Raw genomic sequence first — 26,659 nt, 5'->3', positions numbered from 1 at the left:
AAAATTGTTGTAATTCAGCCACATTCTCCCATTAAGACCTGTCATTTAAACTGGAATGAGGTTCAAAATGAATGTAAAAACATTAATGCAATTTTATCACCACCTAGTGGCGAGGGTGTGGTACTGTCATGACAGAAAGTTATCACTGACCCTCATTTAAAAGCACTCATTTGTATTGGTCCTAAATGTCCATACACAGTTACACTGATTTCAACATGAACACAATATGATACTATTTGATGAGAAAAACATGTAAATATATTCATTTTGAGAAAAAAAAAGTTAATTAAGTGAATGAATGATATTTTAATGAATTCCCATACATTTTAATTCTAAGAATATACTGTACATCCATGTATCAATGCTGTCATCTGATATTTAAACTGCAGTATAAAACTGCACTGACAAAGATTTGAGATACACTGTTGTGGTTGCTCACTTTGTCCACTAGAGGCCACTGTTGCCAAAGCAGTGTGCCCTTCAGGTTGATTCAAGTGTTATTTACACTCACCTTAACTATGTACAACTGCACAGCTTAATTAAATGTTTACAAGTACAATATTGCAGTTTAATTATGCGGTATCCATAATAGTTTAATAAATGACTATGGTCTAAAATTAGTAAAAACATTTAGAAATAGTGATAGTATTCCGGTCACAAGGCAGCAATAATGACACATTATCATACATTACATTATCTCTATCCCTTTGTATTGAGTTGTGGACTCCTATAGAGCTGCTACACACAATAACCCGCATAAAAAGCTTTATAAATCTTCCAGAATCTGCACCTATTTATAGTTCTTTGGATTTCCAAAACGGCCCTTGTCCGTGTTAAGTGCTTGGACTCAAAACATCCTCTTAATATTGAAAGCACAGCAGGCTTGATTTGTTGATATAAAACAAATGCTAGTAGTCAGTTTTGCTCATGAGAGGATTATCGACAGGGGGCTACTACAATAATGGAAAAGGTCTTATACAATCATACATTATGCAGGATCCATATTTAAAAGGAGACGGCAAATGTGTCGCATATAGAATGAGAAAATGGAAAGGGATTTATCGTTCTTTGTATCATATTTGTACACGTTTAATATGCTGTTAATGTTATATATAGTAACTGTTGTGTGTACGTGATAATGCTGTCCATGGTTGAACTAAGCTATCAGACATGTCACTGGAGATCTTGTGGATGAGAGGCAGTGAACACAACAGCTTGCGTTAAGCCTGCGACTCTGCATACTAAGCCATGTGCACTTAAGTGTGTCGCCTGCCTGCATATTAATCCGCACTCACCCATCTCTGATGAAAGTGCAAGAGACCAGTCAATTAGTTTGGGTTTTTTTTTTTTTTTAGACTAAATCCAAAGTGTCATGCTCCTAAAGTGACTCCTACAGCATGTCGGACATGAATATTACTGTTGCCACGGGCGATTAGATCCAACCCGAGTCCCCGATCTGTGTGCATATGACAGCATGAAATATTCCTATAACCATTCATTCATTCATTTTCTACTGCTTATGCTCTTGAGGGTTGTGGGGGGTGCTGGAGCCTATCCCAGCTGTCTTTGGGCGAGAGGCGGGGTACAACCATGACTGGTCACCAACCAATCACAGGGCACATATAGACAAACAACCATTCACACTCGCATTCATACCTATGGACAATTTGGAGTCGCCAATTAATCTAGCATGTTTTTGGAATGTGGGAGGAAACCGGAGTACCCGGAGAAAACCCATGCATGCACGGGGAGAACATGCAAACTCCACACAGAGATGGCCGAGTTTGGAATTGAACTCGGGTCTCCTAGCTGTGAGGCCTGCGCGCTAACCACTCACAAGGGGACCTGATATGCTCATCTTTCGGCCCTTTGTATTGAGTTGTGGATTCCTATAGAGCAGCTACACACAATAACCAGCACACAAAGCTTTATAGAGCTTCCAGAATCTGCACCTATTCAGCGGTATTTCTTTGGGGTTTGTGGTTTCTGCGAAAACGGTCCTTTTTAATGTATTCCAGCCACGGCTCGACTCCAGGCACGTCCACTCTGCTGTGTTTCGTCACGGTGTGGGTTATCTTGTGTAGCTGCGAATATTAGCATAATATAATGACAAAATCCAAGCATATTACTGGACTTTTGTTACTGGGGGCAACTGTTTGCACTAAGAATCTCTGTGAAAACAAGACTACTTTGAAAATTTAAAAAATATATTAAAAATCAGGGCGGCACGACGGTCGAGTGGTTAGCGCGCTGACCTCACAGCTAGGAGACCAGGGTTCAATTCCACCCTCGGCCATCTCTGTGTGGAGTTTGCATGTTCTTCCCATGCATACGTGGGTTTTCTCCGGGTACTCCGGTTTCCTCCCACATTCCAAAAACATGCTAGGTTAATTGGCCACTCCAAATTGTCCATAGGTATGAATGTGAGTGTGAATGGTTGTTTGTCTATATGTGCCCTGTGATTGGCTGGCCACCAGTCCAGGGTGTACCCCGCCTCTCGCCCGAAGACAGCTGGGATAGGCTCCAGCACCCCCCGCAACCCTTGTGAGGAAAAGCGGTAGAAAATGAATGAATGAATATTAAAAATCAGCTAATGGACCTCAAACTGTGAGAAAAAAGATTCTCTGATCTGATGAAACCAAGATTTTATTCCGTGTGCTTTGTAGGATGTAAACAAAATCATATAATTAACGGAACTTATTTTTTAAAATTTTTCATTCAATCGTTCCAAAATGTGAACTAAAAACCCACACACTGCTAAGCCACACAGGAAAAGGGCGCTACACATTTTAGTGCAATGGCAGATGTGGCCATTGGCTGTGCTGCTTAATCCAGAATGCTGGGTTTGATACAAGTCGGATTTAGTCATAACTATGATACCAACATCTGTCAGGAGAGCATCCCGAGCTCTCATCATCAGAACAGAAGCAAAACGGAATATAAATTTGATTTTCTTTTTTTTTTTTTACCTCGACCGTGTCGATCAGGAGTAGAAACAAGCGTGACTGATTGACCCTGAGGTAGGTGCACGGGGAGCTAATGGCTATCGGGCACATTGTGGCCTAAAATGAAGACATTTGACTCATTGATGCTTATATAACACGGCTGCAAATAGTCTTATGCTCCATTACTGTTTATTTGGACAAGGGGAAGCACATTGTGATTGTTTCATTGTGATTTCTAGCTCTATAGCCATCATGTAGAATTATTGTCCTGTAAATTACAGCTGTGTTTACATCTGACATCTTGTTTATTATCATGACTCCAGTTTTGCACGCATTACCGGTAATTCTGGATCTCATTAATGCCATCATTGTTTATGTGACTAACGGATGAGGTTATGTGTGGTCTGCATTAGAAAACACATTTTATGGATGGAGCAATGCTCTATTGTGGGTTCATCAAGGGCAAGATCTGACTGGAACGTAGTAAATGTTTAATGATACATTAAAATTAAATGCACTGGGTCTGGGGCCGCACGGTGACCAAAGTGGTTTGCATGTTGGCCACACAGTCAGGAGATCAGGAAGACCTGGGTTTGATTCTTTACTTGAGCATCTCTGTGTGGGGTTTGCATGTTTTGCGTGCATGGGTTTTCTCCGGGTATTCCAGTTTCTTCCCACATTCCAAAAACATGCTAGGTTAATTGGTGACTCCAAATTGTCCACAGTCTATCGCAGCTGTCTGCAGGCAAGAGGCAGGGTACACCCTGGACTGGTGGCCAGCCAATCACAGAGCACATATAGACAAACAACCATTCACACTCACATTCATACCTGTGGACAATTTGGAGTCGCCAATTAACCTAGCATGTTTTTGGAATGTGGGAGGAAACCGGAGTACCCGGAGAAAACCCAAGCATGCACGGGGAGAACATGCAAACTCAACACAGAGATGGCCGAGGGTGGAATTGAACTCGGGTCTCCTCGCTGTGAGGTCTGCATGCTAACCACTCAGTCGCTGTACAAGGGGACCTATTATGCACATACTTCAGCCCTTTGTATTGAGTTGTGGACCCCTATAGAGCAGCTACACACAATAACCAGCACACAAAGCTTTATAGATCTTCCAGAATGTGCACCTATTCAGCTGTATTTCTTTGGGTTTGTGGTTCCTGCGAAAACGGTCCGTTTTAATGTATTTCAGGCACGTCTACTCCGCTGTGTTTCGTCACTGTGTGGGTTATCTTGTGTAGCTGCTCTCTAGAAGGGATGAAAATTAGCATAATTTAATGACAAACATCTAAGCATATTTCTGGCGCTTTGGTTGAAACATTTCCACTATAATTAGGAATTAATACATCTGACTTCCCATTAGGAATTTGTGGCTGAAAAGCCAGTTTTCCTGAGAATAAAGTAGTCTCCAGTAATAGCATAAAAAGTCAATGTTTGCTTCAATGAGTCAGTATTGGACCCCTATTGCGCACCGCAACTGTGGAAGTATTTACTGTATTAACAATCTTTTCCAAAGCTCTGCAACCTTGTGTGTTCCCACACAGTGACTCATACAGTCGTTGTGTGTTACCCTGTTTGATAGCAGATGAGGACAACCATCTCCAGTTGTGTTTCTCGATCCAGGGTGATGCGTGCCGGGTGTTCACGAGTCTGTCAACGCACCATCTCACAACAATATGAAATGCATGCAAATGGGAACTTTTTGTGTGTTTGTGCGTCAGGTAACATCTGCTGAGTTGGAAGCATGGGCAAGGCCGGGAGTAAAGTCCTCAGGGAGGCCTCTGTAGATGGCTTACAAGCGCAGGTAAAGAGGTGTGTGTGTGTGTGTGCTTGTGCACTCGTGAGAATCTGCATGTGTGTGTGTGTGCGGGTATGCTATCATAGATTACGTAACCCGATCAGCAGCTGCTTGCTTTTCACTTCATTTCCCACCCATCTCACAGCACTACCTTTTTAATCGTCTGAACACTTTTTATATGAGCGTGCTTTGCATAAACCACTAATATCTTGTGATGAAGCCCGAGCCAACACGCTGCCACAGTAAAATTCAATATAATACCAAGATTTTTAATGCTGATAACACTTTTGTGAATTAATTACATGGCAGGTCACGTCATCTTCTATCAACACTGCGAGCAGAGGGGCCACATAAATCATCTCAGGACAGATATGATCGTTGCTGGTCACTTAAATCCGGCTTAGAGCCATGAATAACATCCATTCCCATCCAGACCATCTGCAGCAGAGACCGGAAGCACAGTAGAGCTGGAAATATTGTCTGAGGAATGTTACTTTTTAATGGAAATACTGCAGTGACAAGCACCTTTCACCGAGTCGTGCAAGACCCTCTCATATAACATTTCTGATATTTTATTGTCCAATATTCTCCAATATGTTTAATGTTGGATAATGATGTAGTTCGGATCTTTTGACATGAAGGTGTATGACACCCCCATAAGCAGTGAAGTCCGTCAACAGTTCTGGTCAGATTTTGGTGCTAAGATTAAGATTAAGATAGATTAAGATATGCCTTTATTCGTCCCTCAGTGGGGAAAGTTGTATTGCACAGCAGCAAGAGTACAAAGTCAGTTAAGCAGTACAAAATACACAATATAGAAAAATAAACAATATAAACGACCCAAGTATTAACAAAAATCAACAGTTTTTCCCAGAGTTATATACAATACAGTATGTGGATAATATGAGACGAGATGAGATATATGACCAGTCTATACACTGAGATCTTGTTAGAGAGTTAATATGAGGCATTATGGAAATACTTCACATAGAACTTAGTATATTGCATTTAGAGCCCTTAATATTGCACATGGATTGCTAAGAAAGTAGTTCCAGCTAGTTGCTGAGGACAGTTAAATCAAGAGTTTGCCTTCTAAAAAAAACAATGTGCGTTCAAAATCATAATACATTTGCATCACAAACAAAAACAAAAAAATCTGACCCTGGCAAACAGTACAGGGTGTACCACGCCTCTCACCCGAAGAAAGCTGGCATAGGATCCAGCATACCCGCTACCCTAGTGAGGATACGTGGCACAGAAAATGGATGTCGGAATCAAACATTACTTTGTTTCCGACATCCAAAGTTAACTCAATCATCTTTTATTAATTCATCCCTTTTTATCATACTGTGATTGTTCAAATTGAAATGTGATTGTTTTTCCACAAACGACACCATGTAATGTGATGAGAATACAAATTGTAGGACTGACCCACATACAGTGTACATCAGTAGCCAGGGTTTCAATCAGTGCTTGTCAGTACGACACACTGATGCCATTTCTGATTTTTTTAGGATTTATTGTGCAGTCTGTTTTTGGATATCTGACATAAGATACCAAAAGAAGCTGAGGTCAAAATGTTGGATATTTGATTTATTGAGGCACTGTGCTTCTTGTTCATTAGACTTATACTATATTCGGAAAGCATGAAGTGAACAAATGTAACAGTTACTGATTGTAAAAGTACCAGATGGAGGGGTAGGATTTAATAAGCTTTGCTTCTTCCTACTCCTTTTGGACATGTGGAACTGTGAACTGATTATGTGATGCATTCAATTGTAATCTGATGCATGTTCAAATGAAGTAAAACTATTACCATATTGACAGTTACTATGGTACCCATTATGTCATGGTATGGTCATATCACCTCGTACTTCGGTACGTGACAAAAAATGAGAAAATTTAAAAATATATTAAAAAAAATAAATAAATAAAAATCAATTTAAAAAACTTAAATTATATTAGAAAGGCAGGAAGTGAACAAATGTGACAGTTACTGATTGTATCATATCACCTCGTACTTCGGTACGTGACAAAAAAGAAGGAAAATGAAAAATATATTAAAAAATTAAAAAAATTAATAAAATAAATACAAAATAAATAAAAATAAGTAAAAAAAAAACTTAAATTGTATTAGAAAGGCAGGAAGTGAACAAATGTAACAGTTACTGATTGCAAAAATACCAAATGGAAGGATAAGACTTAATAAGCTTTGCTTCTTCCTACTCCTTTTGGACATGTGGAACTGTGAACTGATTATGTGATGCATTCAATTGTAATCTGATGCATGTTCAAATGAAATAAAACCATTACCCTTACCATTACCATAGACTAACAAGATATGGGCACCATATCCTAGATAGGATATAAGGTTGTGGTTGTGGTTGGAGGTTACAATATGAGGTTTGTATTCTATACACATTCATGGGGTTATCGTGTACTTTATTATTTTTGCTATGTCATATTCTTTCATTCCCTTTTTGGCCTCAACAATTTTTGGCACATCTTCTGCCTGATGGCACCCTGTCTGAACCCAAAATGTTGGCCCAAGCGTTCCATCTTGTGGGATACACTCTACAGACTGGACTGAAGTGAAGTGATTCACAGGGATTAGGGATTAAGATTTCCCCTCTGACCGCTTTGGTGGAGTAAATCTGGGGATTATGATGTCAACAGACTGGAGCCACAGAAGAGGAAATTGAATTGTGATGGGAAGAGCGGTGCCGGTCCTCAGATTACAGCACGGTTCTAGAGAAATCAGACATGAGAGAGCATGTTTGTGCCTTTTGTCTTGCTGAACAAGACCGACATGGGACACTGATATTGCCTTTGGGTATAGCGTTTTCCTTTGTGGTGGACTAAGAGCGGAATCATGTTTAGGAGGCTGATTGAGTGGTAAGGAGATTTCTGTGTCAGTGGTAAATCTCGTCCATACCGCTCTCATCTCTTGAGAATCAGGTGGTGAGTGCAATGTGCGATGAATTTGAGATTTCCGGACATTTGGACCAAAACTGACTAGTTAAATGATGTGTTTTTCCATTCAAGACAACTCCTCCCGTCGCTCCCCCTGCTCCCGTCGCTCCTGCTGCTCCCGCTGCCCCTGCTCCAAGTGTCCAATTCCAAGATAGCACAAAAACCAAGAAGATGAAGGTGAAATGGACCCAAGTGGGTTTGGTGTTCTTCCTGGTGCTGTCGGTGGTCATGACCGGATGCTTCTTTTGGCAATATCAGCTTCCAAAGGTTCAGCCCGGTAAGTGCAAACGGCTACAAGGAGCAACACAAACATTTTAAAATACAAAAAATAGCCCCCACATCACTCTTTGGATTTCATAGCTTCGCTCTGTCATAGCTTTTCAAAAATACTGTACAGTAGGGGTGTTCCGATCGATCGGCCACGGATCGGTATTGGCCGATATCAGTGTTGACATCGGCCGATACTTGCTTTAAAGGAACACAGATTACTGTCCTTTGCACACCGCAAAAAGTTCCTCAAAAATGTCTCACTGGGGTGGTGCTTTGAAAAGATTTACATTGGTGCGGCATTTGGCGCCAAACACTTGGCATGTTGTGGTGGGTTTGAGGCTTGTGATGTGATCATCCGTCAGGTAACAGCGAAAGAATCCGTCCCAACCCGATGCACTTGCGAATGTGGGCAAAATTTGAGTATGAGTACCCGCCGCAGTACGGATTTGGCAGTATGCAGACACTATGGTGCAGGAGGAACTTTTGTTGTGTGCGGGGCTACATCGAACTCTGGATGATTTGTGACGACTGACTGATGTGATTGGTGTTGGTATCGGTATAGGCCAATTTCACTCATGGATTATCGGGATCAGTTTCAGTAGCGTAAAATCCTGATCGGAACATCGCTAAGTGCATTCCCACTTTTTGAAACCTCTTAAAAGCAGTCTCCTGGCATGCGTCAACACATATTCCTTGCTTTGCTTTGACTTGACTTTCTGTTCAAGTCCCACCTTTCTGCACGGTCATAGGCTGTAGTTTCAGTTACAAATGCAGTCAATCATCATAACATAACCACTGATTAGCTGTCATGTCTCTCTTTATTTGTACAGTACCTCTGTTTAATTGCTAAATGTTCAATTCAATGCAATGAAGGCATGGAAGTATAAGACCGGTGATGGATGCTCTTTGTATTCATGTCATCCCCGTATGACTCCTCATGCGCGTGAGATGTGTGCTGACATTAATGCAGAAAGATGAGAGCCATATGGGCCCCATTCATTATTACGTCTTCAGATTGAAAATGCAAATTGGATAATACTTCATCCACTTTCTATTTCATAACATCAATGAAGGTATGATGGGATAATTTTTCGGACGATTCTTCTTCTTTTTTCTCTTTCGGCTTTTGCCTTCAGGGGATGCCACAGAAAATCAACTGCCTTCATCCAACCCTGTCTTCTGCATCTTTCACACTAACTACTCTCATGTCCTCCTTCACTACATCCATAAACCTCCTTCAGCACCTCCAGTATCCTTCTACCAATATATTGACTATCTCTCCTGTGGACATGTTCCAACCATCTCAGTCCAGCCTCTCTGACTTTATCTCCAAGGCCTCTAACATGTAATGTCCCTCTGATGTACTCTTTCCTGATCCTATCCATCCTGGTCACTCCCAATGAGAACCTCAGCATCCTCATCTCTGCTACCTCCAGTTCTGCTTCCTGTCTTTTCCTCAGTGGCACTATCTCTAGACCAAACAACATGGCTGGTCTCAACACAGTTTTGTATACTGATTATATGCCCATTAGATCGCATTATTTGGGCATTGGATTATTCTATAATCACATCAAAGTGGTGGCCCAGGGGGCTTTAAAGTTTTTACAGTTTTGCATAATTTATAAAGGATTTCCAAGTTCCCGACTGAGGATATTTTTTTCATTCAAAGTTCATTATATTCCAGACTGTACTTTATTTTTTGTTTTTATCTCATCACAACGACACAGGGACAACCTTTTACAAAATGACTGGAGCAAACGGAGCATGATCTGGACCAGATATTCAGATATTCAAATTCTTCCAGAAATATTTACTGATTTACTGATAGTGATAAATGTGCCTCAGCAAGTAGTGACATAGCTGAGTGTCAAGTTGCACTATACTGCAATGATTTGGTTGATTTCATCTTCAAGCAGTTACCGACTATTACACTACCGCTCAAAAGTTTGGGATCACTTGCAAATGTCTTTGTTTTCCAAAGAAAAACATTTTCATGCATTTCACAAACAATTTTTTTTCCATTTCACAAACAATTAAAATGAATCAGATGATTTTCAAAGAAGGATGTACATTTTTGCAGAGGCCTACTATCAACAACTGTCAGTCCTCTGCATCAATCTCCTGGTATGGCTGCTAATCCAAGTTCATCATTTTATAAGGCTAATAGATGATTAGAAAAGCTATCTAAAAATCTAAACTAAAACTAAAAATTCTCACCATGCTGTTAACTACTCCCTTCAGAGAGCAGCACAAACTGGGTCTAACAAGGACAGAAAAACGATGCAGGATTGCCAAGAATAAGCCATATCTCAAAAATTTTCAAGTAATCCCAAACTTTTGAGCGGTAGGTTTGCATTTAGAGAAGTTTTTCAAAAGTAGAACATATTTAGAGAATGAGAGACACAAACTTTGCAACTTAGAATGTCTCTTGGGTATAATAAAACATACTAACGTTCATCTGATTTTCCCTTCTTCCCGTCCAGATGAGGTTCTGGCCCGCAACTCTAAATCAGAGATGAGGTGTCCTCGCTTCCCTGAGCCTCTACCGCTGCAACATCCCATTCCCAGTTTGAAAGACGCTCTTGAAAAGGTAAGAAGACATTTTAAAGCAGTGTGTGTATCCACCAGGCTGCACTGATAATCCTTCACAGCATCATCAGTGTAGCCGTAGCACCCAGAAGGAGATTAAAGATGTGGAAAGTGGCAGCCCAGGCAGGCAGTGATCCGTGTGCTGCAATCACTCCTTTCTATTGTGTAAAAGAATGGTTCCAAATAACTCAGGTTGATAAAAACTGAAATTTGTTTTCCACTGCAGGATTAAAGTTGTTTATTTCCCCCCCTTCTAAATGTGTTTTGCCCTGCAGGTGGACGTTTTGCTTCGCCAAAGCATCAATCCCATCAGCCTTCCTGCTCTTTCGTCTATTGTTATCCTCAATGACACAGTTTTGTGGACCGGCAATTTTGGCAAAAGAAACAGCTCAGATGCATTTTCAGGACCCCCCAATGAATACACCATCTACAGGTGACTAATGGAACATTCGAACAACCTTGCATCCACATCAATGTAGTGCTAGTAATTTGCGCTCATGGTTACTAAGGGGAGGGGTGAACTGTGGTCTTTTTTGGGGTGGGAGTTTTCACGTCTAAAATGTTGATTTCGGCAGACAAGCCGCCCCCACGCCAGTGTAGAGTCGGCCCCAGTTGACATCATACTTTCATAGTTCTTGACTGAAATGTACATGCGGGTTCAGACGTTTACATTACATAGCGGTTGCTGTCATTTTTTTTTCCCACTGAAATGTTCCCGACACTCTAAAAAATCTGCCTGTGAGGGTTTGGTGACATGTCTGCACTGTGCACCTGTCAGCCAATTTATCACTGTGCTGGCTGCGCTTCGCCTGCGCCAAGAAAATACCAGTTCCGAACTGGTGAGCACACCTTTTTTGTCACAAACTTACCACTGCGCCAAGCTGAAAATTTTGACTCCTCCCCCGGTGCGCCGCCACGCCCATGTCAGCACAGTCCAGTCTAACAAACTGCGCTTCCTTCCACCACTTTGTGCTGCGCCACAAAATTTTTTGTTGACTAATTTTCAGTGGATAGCAAATCTATACTGCTATATAAGCTGTACAGTGACTACTCTGAAGTATATCCAATGTTACTTTCTGTAGTATATTTCCTTGACAATATATAATAAAATATAGGGGCATTTGTACTGCACCTGTGATTGCATCATTTAAAGAAAAACACTGCTCTTGTTTCAGAATCGCTAGCCTATCCAAAATCTTCCCCACTTTGATGTTGTACCGGCTGTGGGAGGACGGGAAAATCAGCTCCTTGGATGATCCTTTGGAAAAATATGTGGAGAACTTCACAATCAAGAACCCCATGGGGAAGACACGGGACTCTGAGCTGAAATACGTAACCGACGGTCTGATCTTTCTGGACAGCGGCGAGGTTCCCATCCGCTCCTCCTCAGTGACGCTTCGCAGGATGGCCAGCCAGCTCTCTGGTATACTTTGTAGTAAACATTGTACTGCAGAGCTGGCAAAACTAAGTACAGTATGTGTTCCCATGACGCTCTTTGATAAGTATAGATATTGAAAGGCTACTTCCAGGGGAAGACCCCAGGAGTAAAAGGCTTAAGAATGAAGAGTGCTAGTATACTGGCAAGAAGTGTGCTGAAGCATACAAATGTGTTTGTATATCTCTTTATTTGTACTCAAGGCTTACCCAGGAGACTCAGAGCTACAAACCTCCTTTGGAAAGGAAAAACTCAATCTGCGATAAATCTCCTGCAAGACGACGTGCTTGTGGCCGACCCCGGAACCAAGTGAGATTTACTGATACCTTTTTGGGTAGTTTATAGAAGTGGATTTCATGTCTCCAAAATTTGGAGAAGCTTTACAAGGAATGGGCTGAGGTTGGAATCAGCACAGCAAGAACCACAAAACACAGACCAGTCCTAGATATGGGCTACAAATGTTACTGTACATTCCTTGTGTCAAGTACTGATTTTTAGTACTGGATTGGACTATCCCTAATATCCCTAATACTTGGATTAACAGCTGTGGCGGGCAGTACGGTAGCGAGTGGTTAGCATGCTAGGTTAACTGGCGACTCCAAATTGTCCATAGGTATGAATGTGAGTGTGAATGGTTGTTTGTCTATATCACCCTGTGATATACATGCAACCCTAGTGAGGATAAGCGGCCTAGAAAATTGATGGATGGATGCATTAACAGCTGTGGCTGTAGGCAATTTTTTTGTAGTTTTTTTTAACTCCACAAGGTGGTAGTAGCTGCATTTCAAGTATCATAAGTGGTCAGTATCCATTGTATTGTATTGTATTGTATTGTATTGTATTGTATTGTATTGGTGCTGTTTTGTGCTATTAGTTGGAAATCAAGATCCCGGAGTCTGGAGGAAGAGTACAGGGAAACAGAATCCATGTTTTTTGGCCTGTGTGACTATTAATACATGCCGATGTGGTCAAAGAGAGCTATATTGTCTTTTCCAAATTCTTATGCACTCAAAGCTATTGAAGTTAAAAAAATAATGACACTCATAATAATGACAATATTTATGGTATTACTTCCTCTGTGTTGCATAGTTTGCTCTTCAGCATCATGTCCCTCATTCCAGATGTCACTACAGCAACCTGGCCTTCTCGCTGTTGGCTCACGTGATGGCCGAGCGTGTGGTCAGTGTGGACTACCAGCGCTGGATCACAGACAACATTCTGGACCGTCTGGGTATGGAGGACACCGGCTTCGACATCACACCGGGGCTCCAGGGTCAAGTGGCAGTGGGCGTCTACTCCAATGGAAAGCCCGCTCCACTCTATGACCTGGGCTGGTACCGGCCTTCAGGCCAGATGTTCTCCACCGCAGCGGATTTGGCCAAGCTCGCTATGATGCTGCTGGGAGCCTATCATCGCAAGCTTCTGGAGCCAGACTCCTTGAAGATCATGTTGACGCCACTCTTCAGGTGCGATAAAGACTACTTCGCCAACCGAACAGGGACGCCGTGGGAGGTGAATGAGCTGTTGGGTTACGAGGTGGTCCGTAAAGATGGCGATCTGGACGGCTATTCAGCAACGTTCTCACTAGTGCCCCGATTAAAGCTGGGTCTAGTGGTGCTCATGGCTGGGAGCAGGTCCCAGCAGCAGGACGTTGTGGCCAAAGTTTATCAACAAATCATCCCTGCTGTAGAAAATGCCTTCAGGGAGGCCAAGAGGGCGCTTGTCGCACCCCCAAATCCAGAAGCATACGTGGGCTTCTTCACCTACAGCAACATCACCTTCTACGAGATCAAAGCCGGGTCGGATGGCGTTCTGATCATGCAGCAGTTTGGCCCTCAAATTGAAGAACTGATCCCAGAAAAGTACCGGACGATAAAACTCAACTACCTGGTGGAACGCATCTTCAGGGTGGTTTTCGAAAGGGAGTACCCTTGCGTTCTCAGAGTCGGTTCGGCGTCTGTGTCCTTGGAGGCCCAGGATGGACAATTGTTTAATTTCTACACGTACGACAAGCGAGGCTTGTCGCCCGGGTTTGATGCGCCGGGATTGAACACGTACAATGTGGTGCGGATAGCCCGCAAGCCGTCCTTCTCCAGCTGAGTTTTGGAAATGTGGTGAGGAGACGCTGTTAGCAGGCGTTGGAGCAGATGGAAATATTTATTTGGATGCTGTTATTTGAAGAAAGTGTGTCATTTTCTTTGCTCGGCACTGTCAATCATTTTATCGTTTCTTTTCATTTCCTTCCTGCTGTCATCACTTTGACCTTTTGAGTCTTCACAAGAAAACAAAAGTCTTTTTTTACCTCTGCTGATTACACGTTGACTTTCTTTTCTTACTTGGATAATTGTTGTCAAGTACAATTCCGTCTTATTCTTTCCGTTTGTGTCGGTGACAAAGGTTTTCCGAAGGTAAATTCAAACAAGAAGGTGTTCCTTTACAAAATAATAATGCTTATTTTTAAGTGGGAATGCCAGAGAGGTTTTTATTCCAGTTACACTGTCTATTATGGTGATCTCCATAAAATAATGTAAAGTGATATAATCTGTTCCAGGGTCAAACTGTGACCATTAAATGTATTTTTTTATGTTTGGCATCATTTTGGCATCATGTGTCAAAAGAAATTTAAGAGAGAAATTACCGCTCCTGGGCTGCATAGCCGTCGAGTGGTTAGCACGTAGAACTCACAGCTAGGGTTCAATTCCACCCTCGGCCATCTCTGTGTGGAGTTGCATGTGCGGGTTTTCTCCGGGTACTCCGGTTTCCTCCCACATTCCAAAAACATGCTAGGTTAATTAGCGACTCCAAATTGTCCATAGGTATGAATGTGAGTGTGAATGGTTGTTTGTCTATATGTGCCCTGTGATTGGCTGGCCACCAGTCCAGGGTGTACCCCACCTCTCGTCCAAAGACAGCTTGGATAGGCTCCAGCACCCCCTGCAACCCTTGTGAGGAAAAGCGTTAGAAAATGAATGAATGTACTAAATTCATGTTAAAATTCATATTATTAAGCCGTGTTTATAAAGTCGTGTTTGCAATGTTCGGAGTGTCACTGAATGCACCTTGCGTTCTTGTAATGAGATGAAAATGAATGAATGAATGAATTACCGCTCCTGATCGAGAGGTGAATCTCTTCACATTCACACCAAAAGCGGCAGACTTTAGTGTACCTAATATTGTGGCTCAGTGAGTTGTTTATTATTTTAGTGGCCGCTCAGCTCATCTCGGTAAGAGTATTTAAACGCTAAATGACATGACAGGAATGTCAACAACCACATCGCTGGCTTGTGTGTGTGGAACATTTTTGGTGATTTAACCGAGGTTCCTTTGCGCTCTTCTGGCTCTTTGCAGCGTAATCCCTGAAAATGGACTCCAATTCATTGTGACCTCTTAACACGGCCGGGGATTATTCATATAATACGCTGTTGCACAGGTTGGGCCGTGCAGAAAGAACTGGCAGCCCCGAGATGGACAGAAATAACTCTCGTGATGCTAACGCTTACAGTTAACCTTGTCTGTTCCACTGGTACTGGGATTTGAAAATGTTGGGATTGTTCTTATGTTCTGTACTCAAGGCAACAACATTTTCATTGTTTTCTTTTGCAAGATCTGTTTGTATCGTGCAAAATGTCACAGTGCAATCAGTAAGACAAGAATAGAATTAAGTTACATTCAAATGTCATGCACACCACGACAAAACACTTGACTTGCTTGTTGCTTGTTGAATCAAGAGCCGTACTAACATAAAAGTATACCTTTGGGCAGAATGGACATTTATTGATGAAGCCTTTCAGCCACACAATTCCCTTAATCAGGTGCCAAATTGCAACAAAGGTGTACACTTCAATCATCACGAGAAAAAACAAGCTCACAGGAAAACATGACTTATAAGAGGACCTTCCTTTGTAGGCCGTTTTACCCCAACAAGAAACGAGTATCATGACGTTGACATGTTTGTCCGATTGGAGCTGAAATGCTTTTGATTGAAATGAAATTGACATTTGTGGAAAAATGCTTTGGTAAATAAGTTGCCAAATGAGCGAAATTGAACCCTTTCCTGGATACATTTTACATGCATCAATTCTTCATGACCAGGGCTGTGTACCATTGGGTTTTTTGACTGTCATGTACAGAACACGTAACAATTTTTTTTTTAGCACTGAACAAAAAACACAAAAATTTACAGCACACCCATTTAAAATTTTTTTCAGTTAAAATAGTCTCACTTAATTCTTACTTTACAAAAAGTCTTGAGCCTTGGTCGTGCATCTTTTATATCCGTATTAAAAGCTGTAACATAATCTAACCGAAACAGGTCTTTGCTGTGACTGTGCACACGTCCACACAGCATCAATCAAATAATTGAATACTTTCCGCACAACTGCATGTAAAAAGTGACAGCCAAGTGTGAAAAGTCCAACCCGTTGCGCCATTGCAGGTTTCCCTTTTCACACAGACACCATCCCGACTCTTATTTAAATGTGTCGGCCTCTAATTTACAGAAATTTTGAGCTTTTTACTGATTTTACAACTCATATTTTGTCAAGCTGTTGCAGCAATACCCCATCTGAGCTGGGTTCTGTGTAAAAGGCAAAGGTAATGTATTTTTTCATTCACCTATTTTGCAGGATGTCTGTCTGAAAAGGGCTACATCGCTACCAAGACAGTGTACCATCTGTTCTAATGTCATGTCAGAACACCGATGTCTTGCAGGCCGTGTCTTCGCATGGATGTGTGCCATCAAAACCTTGTGTCATAGGAGGAGACAACAAGGGGATGAGTGAGTTGGAGTTCTGCCCCACGGTTTGAACCCTGGCAACGGAGTGAACCAGTAAAGTCTTTGGGAACGGCGGCGAGTCTCGTTCCAAGTGTCCGTCCTCTGTCTGTGAGCACACAAGCTCTCGGAAGCATTCGCGGAATCGTGTGGAGATCAGGCTGTAGATGACCGGGTTGACTGCCGAGCTGAGGTAGAAGAGGATCCCAGACAGGATGTGTACGTACTGGTAGATGTTGTGCATCAGGTCAGTCCACTGGTGGATGGAACTCCACAGCAGGCGCTCCACGTGGAAAGGTGCCCAGCAGACACCAAACACTGCGACCACGATGGCTGGAGAGGACAGCAGAAAGAGAAAGACAAAGGTTGAGCCCTGCAAAAAAAGGTTTGGGAACCACTGCTTTAAAGGCTGTTATTATAAGTAATGAGAGGTTGCGTTCAAAGACATCACATAAGTTAAGGTAAAATTATTTTACTTAAATGTACTAAATTCACAGGTTCCATGGTGTAATGGTTAGCACTCTGGACCTTGAATCCAGTGATCAAAGTTTGAGTGGTTAGCGCGCAAACCTCACAGCTAGGAGACCAGGGTTCAATTCCACCCTCAGCCATCTCTGTGTGGAGTTTCCATGTTCTCCCTGTGCATGCGTGGGTTTTCTCCGGGTAGTCCGGTTTCCTCCCACATTCCAAAAACATGCTAGGTTAATTGGCGACTCCAAATTGTCCATAGGTATGAATGTGAGTGTGAATGGTTGTTTGTCTATATGTGCCCTGTGATTGGCTGGTGACCAGTCCAGGGTGTACCCCGCCTCTCGCCCGAAGACAGCTGGGAAAATGAATGAATGTACTAAATTCATGTTAAAATTCATATTATTAAGTCGTGTTTGCAATGTTCGGAGTGTCACTGAATGCACCTTGCGTTCTTGTAATGATAATTATGATATAATTGATGGAATGCCATAATTATCATTCCTCTGTATAATGATTAAAATACAAGATGGAGGTAGTTCACTTGACTGACTTCCCATGTCCACCTGCAGCGTGTTATTTTCTTTTATATGACATTATGAATCAATTTTCTTTCATGAAGCACACTGTATTTGTCATCCTTCCTAACCACAACAACAGACAGGACTTTGTCATATTGGCTACCTGAAATCCAGTCAAGCCACAAAGTTTGATTAGACACCCTCGGGCATATCGATGGTCCACACTAGAACCTGTCTACGCTCCATTTGTTCATGTTTTCATCTGCGAAACATGTCTTGGCAACCGTAAGAGAGATTAGAAGATGAAATCCAGCCAGCAGTCTGGCTGTAAAATGCTTTGCTTCTGTGTTTGCTCTGGGATTTCATACATCTGAATGACAAAGGTGTGAATGGACGTTATTGTAAGGTCGTAGCAATGAAGTCGAGGCTAATCAATATCGCCAGCTGTCACATAACCATGGAAGCTACTGTAAAGAGGTAAATGCAGTTGTCTACCATATTTACATTCATTCATAACGCTTATCCTCACAAGGGTCGCAGGGGGTGCTGGAGCCTATTCCAGCTGTCTTGGTGGCCAGCCAATCACAGGGCACATATAGACAAACAACCATTCACACTCACATTCATACCTACGTATGGACAATTTGAAGGCGCCAATTAACTTAGCATGTTTTTGGAATGTGGGAGGAAACCGGAGTACCCGGAGAAAACCCATGCATGCACGGAGAGAACATGCAAATTCCACACAGAGATTGAACCCGGATCTCCTAGCTGTGAGTTCTGCATGCTAACCACTAGGCACCGTGCAGCCCACCATATTTACATGTTGGACTTTTCTTTAACTTTAAGGTTGGATGCTATGAACTCCAAGTGTGTGTAGACCAGCATGATGTATCCCACCTGATACACTCTCTCAAGTACGGTATTCAATTATTCAAGTGGAAGCACAATTAAGAGTAGTGGTGCTACTTTTTTGGCTCATTTGGGAGTATCTGGTTATTTTCATTGAAATACAAAAAATACTTGAAGACTCTTGATATTGGGAACTCCTGTAAAAAGTAGAGAATTCATGAGGGAAAACAACCACAATGTATCCCACTGGACATCTGCATGTTTTCATGTCTTTAAATAAAAAACGTTGATCATTTTTGACCCACTTTGGGGTCCTCAGATTCTTAAAAAATTTGAATTTCTCATGAAAAATGGAGAATTAATAAAGTAAGACCACCACAGTGTATTCCACTTGACACCTTAATGGATTTTCAAGTGTTCATTGGACAACACTGATGTCAGATATTATATTTTCAACATTCAGGCAACTCACAGAGCATCTTGACTATTTGCATCCTCCGACCACCCTCCTCGTTGATTTTAACCCGGGAGTCGCCGCTCCACTTCTTTCCGAAATTGCTGCACCGCCGCTGCCTCTCCCTGCTCAGATGAATTCCCATGACCAGGTACAGTACGCTGATCACCATCATGGGCACGAAAAAGAAGCAGACGGTGGTGATCTGCATCAGCATGTTGTAGATCCACAGAGGCTTCATCACGGTGCATATGGCCGACTCCTGCATCCTACCCGGCAGGTAGACGATACCATGCAGCGACGTGTTGGGGATAGCGCACATCATGGACACGGCCCACACTGCGGCGATGACCCTCTTGGAGTGGCGTTTGGTGGTGAGGTAACGGGTCTTGAGTGGGTGCACTACAGCGATGTACCTTTCCACGCTCAGAGCCGTGACATTGAGGATGGAGGCGAAGCAAACCGTTTCAAAGATGAAGGTCTTGAAATAGCAACCGCCTTCACCGAACGGGAACGGGTAGTTCTCCCACAGGTCGTAGATCTCCAACGGCATCCCGAAGGCTAACATGAGGAGGTCGGACATGGCCAGGCTGACCAGGTAGAGGTTGGTGGGGTTGCGCATCTTCTTGTGCTTGGCCACCACCGCGCAGGTAAGAAGATTACCACTCAAGCCCACCAGGAAGATGAGCAGGTAAACGCTGACGACTGGGAAGAAGAAGGGAGAGCGTTTGGGTCCCAGGATGTCGGAGAGATTCATTTCAGTGTTGACGTCGGTGGTGTTGCTGGAAGTGGAAGTGTTAGGTGAGCAGCCTTGACAAGATGGCTCCATGATGCGGCTGGAGGAAGGACTGGAAATCAATCTGTCAGTCAAGTGAATCTCCTGTGAACACAAAAATCATTTTAACATTCATTCATTCGTTCATTTTTACTGCTTATCCTCACGATGGTCACGGGGGATGCTGGAGCCTATCCCAACTGTCTTTGGGCGAAAGGCGGGGTACACCCAGGACTGGTGGCCAGCCAATCACAGGGCACATATAGACAAACAACCATTCACACTCACATTCATACCTATGGACAATTTGGAGTCGCCAATTAACCTAGCATGTTTTTGGAATGTGGGAGGAAACCGGAGTACCCGGAGAAAACCCACGCATGCACGGGGAGAACATGATTTTAACATACTTTAAACTAATTTACCATTAATGCTTTCATTACATCTGGGATGTCAAAACCATGCAAACTCTTTATGACCCTACCCCTGAAAAAAATCGGAATCGAAACAAGGAATTGGAATTGGAGTAACCCGCTAAGACAGCTGGGATAGGCTCAAGCAACCCACAAGGACAATTGAGAACAAGCGGAATAGAAGCGGAATAGAAAATAAACATAAACAATGCCAAAATTTCTAATAATAAGAAAAGTTTGGGATGGCTCAAAACGCTCGGTTTCAGAGGGCGTTGCTAAACTGTTCTTTTGTGATGTCACAAATGAGCGAGCTTCTTTATGGGCGTGGCTGTAGGCGCCCCCTCCCCCTCTGTTTGTCCGTTTACGGAACAAGCTCAGTTATTGGAGTAATAGAAAAATATTTGTCAACGGAATTTCACACGGCATTTTATGAACATGAACGTGAAATAGACCAGGTTGCCCAGGCATCCGCCCTTGACCGCCACCCAACACACAATGCCCCCTTGGGTGGTGGGCTTCTTCGGACTGGGCCCCACGGGTTAAGGCCCGACCACCAGGCACTCATCTGCAAGCCCCTGATCCGGGCGTGGCTCCACAGTGAGGCCCCGGTATCCCACATCCAGGCAATGTGCGGTTCCTCCTCTTGGTTTTAGTCACAAGGGTCTTCTGAATCACTCTTGGTCTGTTGTCCCATCAACTCAGACCTTGGACCCTACCAGGGGCATATAGCCCCAGACAACATAGCTCCTCGGACCCCTCGGGAACTCAAACCCTTACATCACGATAAGGTAGTGATTCACAGAAGTGGCTCGGGCATCTAGTTCGGATGCCTCCCGGACGCCTTCCTGGTGAGGTGTTCTGGGCATGCCCAGCTGGGAAAAGGCCCCGGGGCAGACCTAGGATACACTGGAGGGATTATGTCTCACAGCTGGCCTGGGAATGCCTTGGTGTCCTCCTGGTGGAGCTGGAGGAAGTCTGGGCTTCCATACCGAGAAATACTGTTTCTCATACTGTGAAATATCCGGAATCTGGAATTCCCATGACATTATTTCCAAAAAGGAAAACTACCAAAGCAGCATTGTTCAACATTGGAGGTTCTACTAAAAATATCTGACCTGTTGTACACCCAAATATGATCTTATTGGTTGAAAACACAGATATTCATTGAACAAACAAGTAATTATCGTCCTCATCTTTTTTCCATTTGGAGAAATCAACAAGTGCGGAGTGTGCGCTATTCCCTAGCTTGTAAATCAATGAGATGTCACTGGGAAAATTGTAGCTGATGACAGAAATGAAAGCTTTTTTTTTTTTTATGGTTGCTCACGGAGGTTTAAAAACAAACACACGATTTATCTTATTCTAAAAGATGCCTTCCATTGCATCGCTGACTGCATCAACTTGAGGATCATTTTAATTAGACACACTAAATGCCAATCACTCGCTCCTTTGAGGTTAATTATCTCACCATATCTCCTGCAAATTCAAGGTCATGAGTGATTAGTAGCCACAATAATCTGAATGTGAAACTTATATTTACGTATATTTCCACTGGAAAGTACAATACAACTATGTGAGGAAGCAGTCACTGCCTTTATATACACTGTAATTATATTCATTAAGAGATGCTTTTTCAGTGGCTATAAATGAAAAAAACCACTACATATGCATAAAAAAATGACTTACTTAATAACAAAAAGACTCACCTTGATGCCGCAGCTTCTTCCTCCTTTCTTGCAGAAATATGGATTCAGTCGAAGCAGAGGAGGATGGATGGCAACCAGGCTGCAGCCGCATCCTTTTCTTCAATGAACGATGGAGGGAGAGAGTGTGAGATGGTGGGTGGGATTTGCCGCAGGTATCCACACAGATGAATAAAATAAGGCTTTCATTCATTCAACAAGAACAGGATAACATATCTTCATTTTAAACTGCTGTACAATGGTATTTTTATTAAAATACACACATACTATTTATGTTTTTTAAGGCTATTTTTTGAGAATTTAGAAGTCCCATAATAGTGAATTAGCCTTGATGCTATCAATAGTTGATTTAGCTTTAAGGGTTAGGGTTAGCTTTAATCATTAGCTTTAATGCTAATGTGCTGTCTTTGTCAATGTCCGCCTCTGAGTATCAGAATTCTATACAAATTGTATTTTTTTACATATACACTGTAACACTTGTCCAACCTAATAGAAAAAATATATCACATTAAAAATATGTAACATTAAGGAGTAGGACAGGAGGTCATAAATGTTGCTAACATGTTAGCTTCAGTGCTACCATTACACTCACATTTTAACAGAAACATTACGCTAGGTGATGCTAAATGATCAAATTTACACTCACATATTTGTAGGTGACTGGTGGGTATTTAGCAGATGTCTAGGTGGCATTTAAAGATCCGTAAAATGTTGGGTTTTTGTGCTGGTATGCTAGTTCTCCAAACGTAAACACAACAAATGTTGGTTTATGCTGGTAGCTAGTCTATGCTGGTGTTTCCGCTTATCCTCACAAGGGTGCTGGAGCCTATTCCAGCTGTCTTCAGGTGAGAGGCGGGGTTACACCCTGGACTGGTGGCCAGCCAATCACAGGGCACATATAGACAAACAACCATTCACACTCAAATTCATACCTATGGACAATTTGGAGTCGCTAATTAACCTAGCATGTTTTTGGAATGTGGGAGGAAACCGGAGTAACCGCAGAAAACCCACGCATGCACGGGGAGAACATGCAAACGCCACACAGAGATGACCGAGGGTGTAATCGAACTCGGGTCTCCTAGCTGTGAGGCCGGCGCACTAACCACTCAACCACCGTGCAGAATAGGGGTATCATGTACTTGTTTTTTTACTTGGTTATTTTACCGTTTTGTGTGTTAGTTTCAGTTTCAGGCTGATATTTTGGATTTATTTTCTGTTCCGTTACTTTTAGTTTCCCTTCACCTTTACGTTCTTGTTTCACCGCCCCTGCTCCTCATTTGTATGTATTGGATGTAACTTCAAAAGCGATTTGTGTGGCTTTTCGAGCAGAGTCGGGGTAAACCCTGGATTGGTCGCCAGTCAATCGCAGTGCACATATAGACAAACAACCATTCACACTCACATTCAATACTATTGACAATTTGTCAACAAATAACCTGCATGCAAAGTCAGACATGCCCAAGCGGAGATGACTTATGATCTCCTGACTGCGTGGCCAACATACCAACGTCTCTTCCACCGTGCGGCCACTGGAGCAAACGTGAGTGTGCAGAGGTGATGGTTAAGGTGGGGGTGGGGGCTATTTGGTACTAATAAACAGCCTCTAGAGACTTATTTTACAGTCAAAGTACTTTAATTATAATCCGCAATCCATATCTTTGAAAAATCTGAGTTCCAGGGTCAAACTGTTATTATAAAATAAAATCCATATTAAAAGTTTATTCAATTCCAGTCACATTCCAGACCTTCATACAGATGTAAAAATAATTTAATGTTATTACTCTACAAAGCCGCGGGTTCAGCCTCATTTCAGGTGCAATGTGACTCTGAATGGAACAAGAAATAAGAAATAAAGAATGATCATGGGTAGGTTATGTAAATAATTAGTGAAAATGTTTTGTTGTCCAGTTGTGTTTTATCAATGTGCTAAAAGGTCACACATTGCAGTTGTCAAGGTTCCCGTCCTTTACAAATTGCAGCTGTTTTTTGAGGGGAACAATAGAATGGAAAGCAGACCATGAACCTAAAACACCAATGTGGCGACAATCTTGTTTTTTTTTCATTCTGTTTATAAAAATGCTAATGAAGCCACCGTGCATTTAATTGCAACAGCATTGACCTCCCGAGGAGCGGAATGTGTCATTCCAGTAATTTACCATCACTGGATGCTGCCTTTTGTGTGTGCGTGTGTGCGTGTGTGTGTGTGTGTGTGTGTGTGAATTGCATATTCTTGGTCCACAGTTGATGAGCACATGTGTTATGAAACTGCAGTTTATGTGTCATCTCCAAGGGAGACCTGGACGACCCCCAACTGCTAAATACCGTACCATGAGACATCTCCTGTAGCCCCATTGTGGTGTGAATAGATTGCTCTCATATAGAAGATCTGTGGCTACCATGTTGTTGTCATAGAATCATAAAAACAGTAGAATTCTCGGGTCTTATAAACAAAAACACATTGACATGTTGACTAGTGTTGCATTTTCACCGGCTATATACAATCTTTGATTAACATCTTGCAGTATGGTAATGGTAATGGTAATGGTTTAATATTATTTGAACATGCATCAGATTACAATTGAATGCATCACATAATCAGTTCACAGTTCCACATGTCCAAAAGGAGTAGGAAGAAGCAAAGCTTATTAAATCCTACCCCTCCATCTGGTACTTTTACAATCAGTAACTGTTACATTTGTTCACTTCCTGCTTTTATAATTATATAATTTAAGTATTTTTTTAATGAATTGACAGCCGATTTTGTAGGATTTTTTAATATAATGCCATTCCCAATCATTTTTTGTCAAGGTTGTCATAAAATTACAACTTTCCTTGTAAAATGACATCTTTATTCTCGTTTAAAAAAAAAAATATTACATTTTTTTTGTTTTTTTTATTTACTTTTTTAAAATACTACTTTCTTCTCATAAAATGGCCTTTTCCCCCGCTCATAAAATTATGAGATTGCACTTTCATCATAAAAAATGTGAAATGTTTTTCTGCTACATTGTTTTTTTTTTTAATTTAAGTTTTTAGTTTTTTTTTGTCCACAAGGAGTAGGAAGAAGCAAAGCTTATTAAATCCTACCCCTCCATCTGGTACTTTTACAATCAGTAACTGTTACATTTGTTCACTTCCTGCTTTCATAATATAGTTGAAGTTTTTTTATTTTATATTTTTAATTTATTTTTGTCACATACCGTACCGTATACTGTAGTTGTTATAAAGAGCAGTAGTTCCTAAACTTTTTACAGCGGCGAACCCCTTCAGACAATTTACCCAAAGCCATGCCCCCCCCTACTACTGCACACTTTCATTGGTTCATTAATTTGATCGCAATTCTGGGTTAAAAAGATGACATTAGTATAAAGTTTGACATGAGCACTGGTAAGTTATCTTTTATTCCACTATGATATTGGCATCCTTCCCTTTTGAATGAATTTAATTTCAGCTTCACCTTTTTGTCCACTTACAATGACTATTATTTAAAAGGGTTAGGAAGCAGTCAATCACAGTGGAGTGGGCATGCACGGAGGTTGGCCGTGGGTGGAATAAATTAGAAGAGACCGTTTTGAAAAGCCAAGGAAATACAGCTGGAATAGGTGCAGATTCTGGAAGTTCTAAAATGTTTTCTGTGCCGGTTATTGTGTGGAGCTGCTCTATAGGAGTCCACAAGTCAATGCAAAGGGTTGAAAAATTAGATCATGTCTCATCCACTGTAAGTGATATATGTTTTGTGTGAAATATCTGAGCTCCACGCATCCATAACTTTACCCTACTATATTCAGACGTCCTTTTTATAGGTCTCCTTGACAAGATTTGAAATATACTCCTGACATATAAATCAGAAGGGACTGCATTTCTTACGGTCTCGAAGGTGATGATTGACATTAATGTACAGGCAGTAAGTGTGTGAAAATCCAACAAGCCAAATGTGATGGTGTGTTTAGTGGCCTCCATAAAATATGAACATCGCCATGAGAACGATCAGCTCATATCATGACTTGGCCTTGACATTATTGCCCGTCTCACCCGACAATTGTTATGTTATTTAGACATTAAAGATTGTAACCAAGACCAAATAATGAAAATAATGCATTATATTGTATGTTTTATAGGATGATATGACTTATTTTAACCCACATTTGCTAAGGCCACTATGCAGTGTTGTCTATAAAAACCGTTACAACACTAAGTATATAAAAAGCTGGTAATGATTCTTTTGTGTCTTATTTATCGAAGAGAAAGTGTCAAGATTAAAGAAGGCTGCTGAACTTGAAACATTTTCATACACCATTGCCAAATATGAAAAATGAATATGTTTCTTCAGTATGCTAGAACTGTGGAAAGTTTCATTATATTTTAAAGTCGCCTCGTGCTATGTTGTGCTATATGCGAGGGTGGATTCATTAGAGGAAAATATTTCAATGTTTCATGCACAACTTAATTTCTTCTTATATTTTATTCCCCAGTCTAACAAAGCACATGATACATTCAGAAATAAGCACATAACCACTCTGACCTTAAAAGTAATTAAATACAGGTATGATTGTGATTGGGCTGCACGGTGGTTGAGTGGTTAGCAGACCTCAGACCTCACAGCTAGGAGACCCGAGTTCAATCCCACCCTCAGCCATCTCTGTGTGGAGTTTGCATGTTCTCCCCGTGCATGCATGGGTT

The 26,659-nt window shown here is 41.8% G+C and overlaps 2 protein-coding genes across 6 annotated transcripts in view; one reads left to right on the top strand and one right to left on the bottom strand.

The window, feature by feature from the left end:
- The window catches only part of lactbl1b (lactamase, beta-like 1b), a 32,868-nt gene extending 18,253 nt beyond the window's left edge, over positions 1-14,615 (top strand). The window contains exons 1-8 of one of the 5 annotated variants that reach the window (XM_058055495.1): positions 2,861-3,020; positions 4,676-4,758; positions 7,798-8,002; positions 10,479-10,585; positions 10,860-11,017; positions 11,760-12,007; positions 12,223-12,328; positions 13,141-14,615. In XM_058055495.1, the coding sequence (XP_057911478.1) occupies positions 4,699-4,758; positions 7,798-8,002; positions 10,479-10,585; positions 10,860-11,017; positions 11,760-12,007; positions 12,223-12,328; positions 13,141-14,119 (1,863 nt within the window). In that variant the 5' untranslated portion in view covers positions 2,861-3,020; positions 4,676-4,698 and the 3' untranslated portion in view covers positions 14,120-14,615. Of the gene's footprint in view, positions 1-2,860; positions 3,021-4,675; positions 4,759-4,818; positions 7,714-7,797; positions 8,003-10,478; positions 10,586-10,859; positions 11,018-11,759; positions 12,008-12,222; positions 12,329-13,140 lie in introns of those variants that run through there. The other 4 variants (XM_058055496.1, XM_058055498.1, XM_058055497.1 and 1 more) reach the window with 4 other exon arrangements.
- A 1,171-nt stretch (positions 14,616-15,786) lies between these two features.
- Positions 15,787-22,879, bottom strand: nmur3 (neuromedin U receptor 3). The gene is made up of 4 exons (XM_058055500.1): positions 22,623-22,879; positions 21,980-22,076; positions 19,104-19,965; positions 15,787-17,123 (listed from the first exon to the last, which is right to left on the bottom strand). The coding sequence occupies exons 1-4, from the start codon at positions 22,667-22,669 to the stop codon at positions 16,708-16,710; spliced, it is 1,422 nt and encodes a 473-aa protein (XP_057911483.1). The 5' UTR covers positions 22,670-22,879; the 3' UTR covers positions 15,787-16,707.
- Between the last annotated feature and the right edge of the window lie 3,780 nt (positions 22,880-26,659).

The sequence above is a fragment of the Doryrhamphus excisus genome, chromosome 18 (assembly GCF_030265055.1).
Source record: "Doryrhamphus excisus isolate RoL2022-K1 chromosome 18, RoL_Dexc_1.0, whole genome shotgun sequence".
Lineage (NCBI taxonomy): Eukaryota > Metazoa > Chordata > Actinopteri > Syngnathiformes > Syngnathidae > Doryrhamphus > Doryrhamphus excisus.
Note: the sequence above shows the minus strand (reverse complement) of the source record. Positions and strands in the feature narration are given on the sequence as shown.

Coding starts and splice junctions, on each gene's coding strand:
- nmur3 (XM_058055500.1), bottom strand. CDS start 22,669: ATGCCACCTAGACATCTGCTAAATACCCACCAGTCACCTACAAATAT. Junction 22,077..22,622: donor CACCAGTCACCTACAAATAT/GTGAGTGTAAAT, acceptor CGTTCATTGAAG/AAAAGGATGCGGCTGCAGCC. Junction 19,966..21,979: donor GAAGAAGCTGCGGCATCAAG/GTGAGTCTTTTT, acceptor TTGTGTTCACAG/GAGATTCACTTGACTGACAG.